General features: G+C 30.3%; 1 protein-coding gene across 6 annotated transcripts; it reads left to right on the top strand.

Moving 5' to 3' along the window:
* Positions 1-736: 736 nt before the first annotated feature.
* Positions 737-5,041, top strand: LOC137826062 (G-type lectin S-receptor-like serine/threonine-protein kinase At4g27290). Of its 6 annotated transcripts, none has more exons than XM_068631908.2 (7): positions 737-2,103; positions 3,064-3,177; positions 3,538-3,677; positions 3,784-3,991; positions 4,078-4,315; positions 4,402-4,552; positions 4,624-5,041. In XM_068631908.2, exons 1-7 carry the CDS (start codon positions 795-797, stop codon positions 4,921-4,923), a joined length of 2,460 nt encoding a protein of 819 aa, XP_068488009.1. In that variant the 5' UTR covers positions 737-794; the 3' UTR covers positions 4,924-5,041. The 6 variants fall into 6 exon arrangements, 5 of the variants coding, with proteins under 5 accessions (XP_068488009.1, XP_068488016.1, XP_068488031.1 ...); XR_011083407.2 differs by having other exon boundaries at positions 746-2,103; positions 4,485-4,552; XM_068631915.2 differs by having other exon boundaries at positions 746-2,103; positions 3,067-3,177.
* Positions 5,042-10,888: the final 5,847 nt, after the last annotated feature.

The following is a 10,888-nucleotide window of genomic DNA, read 5'->3' as shown; positions in this document are numbered from 1 at the left end:
TTACTAATTTTATTTAAACATAATTAAATTTATGACGTGAATCCACGTAATAATTGGTCCAAGACATATAAATTCAATTTCTTTTCAAACCTATAGATGGAAATACGGTCGTACGACAACTTTCTCTTATACATCTTTTTGTTTATGTACAATTAATAAGCTTTTTATAATAGTATATTATTAATAAAATTTAAATTAGTTAATAATATTTTCTCAACTAATTGAATAGTTAACATCAATTACTTGTATAATTATTGATTGTGAATAAATAGAGGATGTGATTGATGTGATCTTCACTGGCGGCTCGAAACGCCGTTCAGGACCATTTTTTAATTAACATACTTTATTAATGATCAGGTCAACTGATGCACAGTGAAGATAACAAACATCAGGCTCTACCATTTTCATACAAACTGACAACTTTATCTTATTATAATATTTTATTTATATTTATTATTATTATATTATTACTATTATTATTATTTTATTACAGTATTTATTGATAAAAGTATTAGTAGATGTGTGAAAATATATTTTTCCTTTTCCTTTTCATATTACTAAAAAGGGTGCCGACATTTATACAGTCCATAAAAATTACTCCAGCATTACATCTCATTATATTATTATTTTAATTATATTTCTTTTAAATTTTAATATATATTAATAAAATACGTGATAAAGTAGGAGTATTTTGTCTTATATACTATCGAAGAAACATTTTTCTATAAAAAAAATTCAGCAATAAAGTACTTATTCCCTCAACTTTCGTGACTTCATGTGCAGCAATTAACACAATGGCCATTCCACTACCATTCATCGTCGTAGCCAGTTTAGTTTTGCTCTCATCAAAAGTTTCCTCTGAAACCAACACCATCACTCAGTTTCAGCCACTTACCTATGGAACCAACTTGGTTTCTGAGGAAGGAACCTTCGAATTAGGTTTCTTCCGCCTAGGTACTTCCTCAAACCTCTACCTAGGAATCTGGTTCAAAAAAATCCCACAGAAAACCATTGTTTGGGTTGCCAACCGCAACAATCCAATCAATAACACCATCATCAACAGCAACAGCAACAACTCAACCGAGTTAACCTTAACCAAAGAAGGAAACCTGGTTCTTCTCAGCAGCAACAACACCGTTCACTGGTCAACAAATGCAACAGCAAAATCTGAATCGGTGAAGCCAGTAGCACGGCTTTTGGAAACAGGGAACTTTGTGGTAAGAGATGAAAAGGACAACAATTCTGAAAACTACTTGTGGCAAAGCTTTGACTATCCTTCGGACACACTTTTACCAGGAATGAAGCTAGGGTGGGAAGTAACAACGGGTCTCAACAGATACCTCACTTCTTGGAACAACTGGGAAGACCCATCTTCTGGTCATTTTTCTTATGGAGTTTCAAGAGGCAACATCCCCGAAATGCAACTTTGGAACGGTTCATCAGTGACCTACAGAAGTGGCCCTTGGAGTGGCTTTCGATTCAGCGCCACACCCGCATTGAAGCGTCGTTCATTGATGAATATCAACTTCGTTGACAACCCCATGGAGAGTTATTACCAAGTTTTCCCGCGAAATAGGTCGATGATTCTGAGAACGGTGGTTAACCAAACCATGAACGCTCTTCAGCGTTTCATTTGGGACGAAGAAACTCAAAACTGGAAGCTTGATTTAGTTATCCCCAGAGACGGTTTTTGCGGCTATAACTACTGTGGCTCATTCGGGTACTGTGCTGTGAAGGACAACTCTTCAGCCTGCGAGTGTTTACGAGGGTTTGAGCCAAAATCGGCTGAAAAGTGGAGTGAAGGGTGCGTGCAAAGAAGTGAAACTAGGTGCAGGGTGAAGAAGAAAGACGGGTTTGTTAAGGTTAGTAACATGAAGATTCCCGACACTAAAACATCGTGGATGAATCGAAGTCTAACGATTGAGGAATGCAAGGCTAAGTGTTGGGAAAACTGTTCTTGCACGGCTTATGCTAATTCGGATATCACTGAAAATGGAAGTGGTTATAGCGGTTGCATCCTCTGGTTCGGTGATCTATTGGATTTGAGATTTCTTCCAGATGCAGGGCAAGATCTATTTGTTAGAATGGATATCTCCAAAATTGGTATGAGATTTTATTTTATTTTTTTCTTGGTTAAATAGAAATTATAATGTTACTATTCATGAGAGAAATCACCTTAATTAGATCTTTTAAATGTTATCAGGTTATTCACATAACAAGTTCAGTAATGCCAGGCTTTGAAGGGATATATTCAAATAATACAGATCTTATAGTCACTAATAATAGAAAGGAATGATTATATAAATAAAAAAAATAACTTTATCTTAGCAGCGTTTTCATGATTTTGTTTGTATGTGTTTTTTATTTTTATGATTTAAAATAAGACTATTAATTCATAATAAACCGTTATAATGAAATATTGTTTAATATATAATTATAATGTCTTGTTGATTATTTTAAAATATTTTATTGTTTGATTTTTGTTTTTAATATGATAATTTCATGAACTTACTCATTCTTTTTCAAGCTCTTCTAGTTCATCGGTCAATTTCTATCTAAGAATGAGTTAACTTATAAATTGGAGTAAAAAAAAAGTAGAGAAAAAAAATACCAGATTGATCGATAAATTAGAGATAAAAAAAATAAAACAATCATCACAATATTTCACTGCTCTCAAAATTGAATAATAAAATACTTAGACAAAAAATTTAATTTTTTTTTAAAATATTTAATAAAAGAATTTATAAAAAATCAATCATTACAATTTATAATATTTTTTTACATATTTTATTATCAATTTTATTTTTTATGATTTGGTAGTTGAGTTTCAAATTTTTTAATTATATATTTTTATTATCATTAAAATATTGTAGACATATGTTTGTACTGATACGAAGAATCATTACGTGTCTAATGCAAACACTTTAAAGACTAAAATATAATTTTTTTTAAAGTTAAAAACGTGAAACCCACTTCTAATTTAAATTTTAGCCTATATCATGTGCTTCACATATTTTTTTTTTAATTATTTCAATTATATTGTCTATTTCTTTCATTTGTCAGAAGAAAATAAAGACAGTTCAAAGAAAGTGGTGATTGGGGTCACAAGCATAGTTTCTTCGATTGCTGCAGTGCTTCTAATATTCACATTCTTTTACCGGAGAAGAAAAGGCAAAGGTAAACTTTCTTAATCTGATTCCTATTTCATGATTATTATTTTTAAATAATTTGTAAACTATTTTAAACATTCTATATTTTCCTTTCTTATTTCTCTCGTCACTCTTATCTTCAAAAAAACTTTAGGTAAAAATAATTTTTCGTTTTACAAAATTTAAAGCGCATGTAATATCATATTGTATAAAACGTTTTACAAATATTTTCGTGATACTTTGCAAAATTTATAGAAAAAACTATTATTTTCAAATGTTTTATAAAGAATTTGAAAGAAATGTTAAAATTTGTAACAATGTAACTTCTTTTGAAGCAGAAGAAAAATACTTTTACAATGTGATGCTGAACACATTTGAAATGAAACAGATACAAAAGCAAAAATAAACGAAAGTGAAGAAGGTGATCTTGAGCTACCTTTGTTTGATTTTGATACAATAGCATGTGCTACTAGTGACTTCTCAGATGACAACATGCTTGGCCAAGGTGGTTTTGGTCCTGTCTACAAAGTATGTATGCAACAACCTTCTTCTTCATCAATAAGTTAATAAGCAAGAACATAGTTTTACTTTTCTATACCCAATTTTACTTATTTATAAATTTTATTTTATTAAGGGAACATTGGATGGAAAGAATATTGCTGTGAAAAGGCTATCTGATACATCTGCCCAAGGACTCAAGGAATTTAAAAATGAAGTTATATTTTGTTCTAAACTTCAACATCGGAATCTTGTCAAAGTTCTCGGATATTGCGTTGAAGAGCAAGAAAAATTACTCATTTATGAATACATGCCTAACAAAAGCTTAAACTTCTTTCTTTTTGGTAAGTGATTTTCTTAAACTTTTGAAACTCTTTTTCATTCCTTTATTTATTGATTAATCAAAGATAACAAAAATATCATTTGATAGATGATTCTCAAAGCAAACTTTTAGATTGGTCTGCACGCTTAAACATTATAAGTGGAATTGCTCGAGGACTTCTTTATCTTCATCAAGATTCTAGGCTAAGGATTATACACAGAGATTTAAAATCAAGTAATATTTTGTTAGATGATGATATGAATCCAAAGATTTCTGATTTTGGATTAGCTAAAGTGGGTAAAGGTGATCAAATTGAAGGGAATACGAGGAGAGTTGTTGGTACATAGTAAGTATCTTTACTTATGAGAAAGTTAAGATATATTTCGCACAAATTATACCTTAAAATAATTTACATGTAATTATTTCTTTCAGTGGTTATATGGCTCCCGAATATGCAATTGGTGGAGTATTCTCTGTCAAATCTGATGTTTATAGCTTTGGTGTTTTATTGTTAGAGGTTTTAAGTGGAAAGAAAAATAAAGGATTTTCCTACTCAATCCACAGCTATAATCTTATTGAACATGTAAGTATCAGAAGTAACTTCAACTTATATGTAATGAATTGGATTTTATTAATTGTTTTGCATTGTTGTAGGCATGGAGGTGTTGGAAAGAGTGCATCCCAATTGAATTCATTGACACTTGTTTAAGGGACTCGTACATTCTATCTGAAGCCTTACGATGTATTCATATCGGTCTTTTATGTGTACAACATCAACCTAATGATAGACCGAATATGACAACTGTAGTTACAATGTTAACAAGTGAAACTACTTTACCACATCCAGAAAAGCCTGTTTTCTTAATGCAAAGGGTTTTAGTTGAGGAAGATGTTGGACAAAATATGTATTGTCCAACCAATGAAGTAACTATTTCTGAGGTGGAACCAAGATAAGAAATTGATTTGATTCTTTTCTCAAACACCAATACATTGATAAAGTGTTGGGTTGTAAACCAGGATTTATTGTATTTGTAACAAATAAAGATGTTGATAAGAAAATTCATTCTTCTTCTGGTTGTTATGTGTATTTATCTTCTATAATAATAGTAATAATTATATATAAAATTTAGGCTCAATCAATATCCATTTTATATATATTATCTTTATTTGGATGGTATGATGCAAAATTCTCAATTTATAATGTTCTTATTTTATTTTGTGGTATAGACAAGCTGTTTTAGGTTATATAACGAGCCTATGGAGAATAGGCACATGCACAACATAGATATTTATGATAATATGAGGGTAAAAAAGTACATATTGTTGAAACAAGTGGTGTTCAAGCTTTGAGGAATCCAAATCCTTTGAAGGATGTTGAAGCCTCTGTTGTGTTTGATGTTACTGTGCTGGTTTAAGCTTTGTTCTGGGGTAGTTTATATGTTGTAATCCACCTTGTGATTAAATCTAAAGCATTAGCATTCTCAATCTTTGTGAAAACAAAATGATTTCAAACTAAGTAAAAACAACCGATTGTTTTGTCGAAACAACCGATTGTTTGTACTTAGGTGTTTTGAGAAAAAGTTTGAAAACTGTTTTGAATGGTTAAACTGTTAAGTACCAAAACAACCGATTGATTCGAGGAAACAACCGATTGTTTGTTTTGGGACCATAACAGAAAAACTGTTTTCTTTGACTAAACTTTAAATGATTTAACTGTTTACGCTCCAGTCATTAAATGCTTTGACCAATATTTTAATGCAATTTAAGAGTTTGTTAAGATTTGATAACAAACTACATCTTTGAATATATTCAGAAAAACAGATTTAAGAATTAAGAATCTTTGACAAAGTTTTTCTAAGAGAGTTTTTCAAAGTGCTGAGATTGTTAAGAGTTTGTGATTGATCAAAGTGCTGGAATAGGATTCTGCTTGTATTGATTTCAAATTATCTTCTGTAACAAGTGTAATCCTTGTACTCTGTTGAACAATTTCGTTTCTGTGTTTACTGAGATTGGCTGTGTGTTCTTGAGGTGTTCAAGATCAGCAATCTTAGTGTTGGCCAAGGAGAGTGTGTTTCTTGAGGTGTTGAAGGTCATTCTCTTGGTTGTTGTGTAAGTGATCAAGTGGTGATTGCTTAGTGGATATCCTCAGGGTTTCTGAGAAGACTGGATGTAGCTCTGGTTTGGAGTGAACCAATATAAACAATTGTGTACAATCTCTCTATCTCTAACTCTTTAAATTCAGTTTAATTGTTGTTTGCTGGTATAAACAACCGATTGTTTCTACGAAACAACCGATTATTTTTCTGGCACTATAGCTTTTGCTTGCTGTTTTGGCTTACTGAATTGCTGAATCAATTGGTTCCTGAGATAAATTCATTCTAGTGTTTGAAAAGTTTGCGAAAACCCTTTTAAACAATTCACCCCCCCTCTAGTTTAAAGCCATCTTTTCTAACACATATAAATTTGAAACACACACTACTAGGAAAATAATTACATGTGACAAAAAATATTGATTACAAAATATTGAAAAAATTTCACAAAATTTAAGTGATGAAATTTTTGGCAAAGCATGAAGTCGTCACTAAATGAGGTGTCACAATTTTTGTGATGAAAAATATCATTTCATCACTTATAATGATAAAAACACAACAACCTTTTCCTTTTGCCACAAAATGTATAAGAAATATACATCCTTATCTGTTGTAATAGTATCAAAGAGATTCTCCATAAATTTGTTTGATCGGTTAAGTGAGTACATGTTCACCTAAAGTGAATTTTAATTGGAAGAACATGTGGCTTGAAGCTAGACACAAATTTGTAAGTGAAAGAAACGAAATTTCACTTAAAGTAGTGAGATGAATACTTTAAGTAAATGAGTTTCATATCGCTTAATGTGAGTTTCAATCCACTTAAGCGAGTGAGATTGCATATCACTTATTGCAAAGGTACAAACTCTTAAGTCAAAAGTACAGATTGAGCGTTCATAAGAAATACATATCGCTTAAATGAATGAGCAAAGCTGCATTGTTTGCAACAAGTATTTAACACTTGAAACAATAATTGTTAGAATAGTCACTTATGTGTGAGAAGTGAGATGCTTAAGCATGAAATTATGTTGGCTTAAGCGTTGGAGGGTGATTGCTTAAACGATGGAAGGTGATCGCTTAAGTGTGGCATTATATGTCATCATCATATGGATGATTGACAATCCATCCTTCACTGTGCTTTGCAACAACAACTATTTGTCAATATTAAAATTTTCATATCCTTAAAAAATAAAAGTGAAATTAAATACAAAGAAGATATAAATAATAGATTAAAAAATTGAAGTAGTAAAAAAAATATTTAACAACAATTTTGGAAGCCTTAGAGGACATTCATATGTTAGAATTAGATGCCTTAAATAAGAAGGGGGGGGGTGAATTGTTTTTGAAAGATTTTCGCATAGGTTGAAGGTAGAATGAAAAGTTATGAAGAATTAATCTGTTCAGCCAAATAGAAAATTGTTTTTAAGCTTGATTCCTGAAAACCAAACATGTTGTTTTCATGAAACAACTGGTTGTTTATACCAGCAGATTTGAAAAGAAAAGTTAAAACAATTTAATGAGTGTAAGGATAGAGAGATTCACACAAGATGTTTATATTGATTCACTCTTAACCAAGAATTACATCCAATCCTCAGCTAACCACTGAGAATTTACTATGTAATCAAACCTAGATTACAAAACACACACCAAAAGTGATGATCTTGAACTCCTCAAGAACACACACCACTTTTGACAAACCACATAGTTTCCATAAACACCTTCTGAAACTGTACCACATAAGAACACACAAAAATACAATGTTAAGAGAAGAAGAGGAATAGAACACACATGGGTAAATCAAAGTTTAAAGTTCAAAATTACAAGACCCAATCCTTTTCCACACCTGAGATGATCCAAAAGCTCTTTGAAATCTTGAAAACTGTTTTTGATTGATCTCTTTCTTAGTTAATGCATAAGATCTTAAAAAAAACCTTTTTATACTCCAATCAAATGTTCAAAGCAGTTAAATCAAAAACCAAAAGTTGTTGGAATCATTTAAAACATATTGGAACCACTTAACAAAATTTTGTTAAGGTTTTCAGAAAAACAATCAGTTGATTTCTCGAAACAACCAGTTGAATCTGTTTGACAGCAAAGCCAAAACAAAGCTAAGCTTTTCCAAGCCATTTTAAAAACCACTAAAAGTGTCAAACAACCAATTGATTCGACATTTCAACAGGTTGAAATTTCATACCCTTTTAGAAAACTCATCTTTTTAAAAAGATTAAAATTCAATTAACTTTGGATCATCTTAAAGAGTAAATTAACAATTCAAGTACTACTAGACAACACACACACAACTAACAACAAGGTCTTTAAGCTTTCCAATTGGATTTGGAGACATCAAAGCACATTGTTCAACATCATACACCAATTTTAAGAGTCTTATAAGTCTTTTTGAAAAAGATCCCAACATAATAATGCAATCACCTTTTGCTTTTGAAATAAAATAAATAAGTTAGTTGCATTTGTAAATAGAATGCAAAATAAAAGTAAATTGTTGTGAAAGAAACAAGAAAATTATAAAAAAAAAGCTAAATTGTGATTTAATTAATTTTTAAAAAATTATTAAAATTATCATTTGATTATAATTATGCTAAGAATGCGATTTGGTTTGTAAAGCATTCAAACAAAATTAACTTTATTTAATGTGTTATGTCAGACACACTTTACCAAATTAACTAAATCTTTTGTTTGGATTTTTTTTTTTATTTTGATTAAAGATTATACTTGATACATAATTGACCTTAAAAATTTTGTGAATCCATGCATAGTTAAATAAATATTTTTTAAATGACGCTTTTTTCATTTAATGAAACATAAAATATATTTTTTAAGGACAACTTATAATATAACTGACCAGATAAACATATTTAAATGCTTAATTTATTTTTAGTCTTTTAGTTTAAAAAAATAATCGCATTAGATACCTATTTTTCACATCAACTCAATCTTGTTAACATATAATTTTGTCCATATAATCAAAGTTTGTTTTCGAAGAAAATTTTAAAAAAAATTCAATTAATAATAATTAAATAAAGGAGCACCAATTTAAGAGAAAATAATAAAATAATATTTTTAAATAATAAATATAAATACTAAAGTCTAGAAAAAAGATTAATTTAAGGAAATAAAAAAATATTTTTAAAATAAAAAATATTTCTTGTTTATTTGATAAAAGTCTAAAATTTAATATTCTAATTTCTTTAATCTTAAATGTATATAAAATAAAAATAATAATATAAAAATAAATAGTATTAAAAATTAAAATAAATCATCTTCTCCGCATCCACTTGCACATCTCAACGGTCCGCACAAACTTATTATTCAAAGAAAAGGAAGACAAGTGAGGGAAAAAAAAAGACATTAAGGATTTTTATTTTATTTTATTATTAGATCAACTTTTGCCTATGTCCTACAGCTTTCACCTAGCTTTTTTATTTTGTTTTATTATCATATAATAGAGACGGGACTTTGTTTTTTTGTATAAGTGGGGGATCCAATTTTATTTGACTGCATACTAAAGAAAAAAATGCGTTTTGTAGATCACATGTTGGGTCTTTGATGATTTTTTTCAATATTCACTTGGATAGTAGAAGTGTCATGAAAAATTATGTTAATATTATCTTTTGTAATTGTTACATCAAAACATACTGATCTTTTAGTTCTTTTAAAATCTTTGTACACGTATATATTTATCATTTATAATTTTCTCTTTTATAATTTGATATTGATTTTTTAATATAATTGTGTATTTTATGTTATTTTTGTATGTTGAAGAATTGTCTAGCTATATGTATATAAGGTTGGAAAAAAATTAAATTGTGAAATTCAATTAATAATTATCCAAATTCATATTACTTTTAATCCATTTAAATGAATTTATCTCAAATCTAAATTCATATTTTGGATTTTTAGTCCAATCCATTTAATTGGATATGAATTAGATATAGACTCGATACATTTTTGGATTATGCAAAATGAATTTTGGGTTGGATTTTGACTTAGTTCTGGTCTAGGTTGAGCCCGAGTCCATGTTGAGCCGAGTCAGCCCAAGCCAATGTCAAGTCAATTCGGTCCTGGCCAAAGTCGAGCCGAGTCGGTCCGGGCCAAAGTCAAGCCTAGACGGCCTAGGAAAAAGTCGAGGAGAGTCGGCTTAGGCCAAAGTCGACTAGAGTAAACCTTGGCCTAAGTCGAGCTAAGTGGGCCAAAGCGCAAGTCGAGTTGACACTAGCCCATCTCACGCCCAGTAGACTCGGGCCAATATCGAGCCGATTCGGCTCAGGCCCATGACGAGCTAAGTTGACCCGAGCCAATTTCGAGTCGAGTCGGCCTCCGTCCCTATCTAGCCGAGTCCGCTCCCTAAAACCCATGCAAAGAAATAGAATACAACTCCATATAACCTAGACAAAATTATATATAGTTGATACCTATTACGAAAAAAGTCTAAGTAAAAACTAGAGTGCAAACTAAAATACTAAAAAAACTCAAGTTGATTAAGCAAACTATAGAGACAATGAGATTATCACCTAAGTGATTACACTCCTGAATAATAAGTTAACTTTAAAGTCAATACTTTTACAAAAAGACAAACATTTATTCCATCTACTATGTTTAGTCCAAGGAATAAGATGTAAGTTCATAGAAGACAAAGTTCATAGAAGACAAAGTAAGACATACCAAGATAGAGTTACTCTTCAGCCATAAGCGATAATATCCAACCTGTTCAACTTATTCAATAACAATGATAACTCTCATGAATTCAACAAAAATAAACAATTAAACACTCCAAAAGAAAGAAAATCCATAAACAAACTTCCTTATACTGTTTT

This window comes from Phaseolus vulgaris, chromosome 11, assembly GCF_051622355.1.
Source record: "Phaseolus vulgaris cultivar YP4 chromosome 11, ASM5162235v1, whole genome shotgun sequence".
NCBI classification, from domain to species: Eukaryota; Viridiplantae; Streptophyta; class Magnoliopsida; order Fabales; family Fabaceae; genus Phaseolus; species Phaseolus vulgaris.
This window is presented reverse-complemented; position numbering and strand designations above follow the sequence as displayed.

Excerpts from the sequence above, each read along its gene's own strand:
- LOC137826062 (XM_068631908.2), top strand. The coding sequence starts at position 795 with ATGGCCATTCCACTACCATTCATCGTCGTAGCCAGTTTAGTTTTGCTC. Across the intron at positions 3,992-4,077 it reads CTTAAACTTCTTTCTTTTTG|ATGATTCTCAAAGCAAACTT; the intron begins GTAAGTGATTTT and ends ATCATTTGATAG. Across the intron at positions 4,553-4,623 it reads GCTATAATCTTATTGAACAT|GCATGGAGGTGTTGGAAAGA; the intron begins GTAAGTATCAGA and ends GCATTGTTGTAG.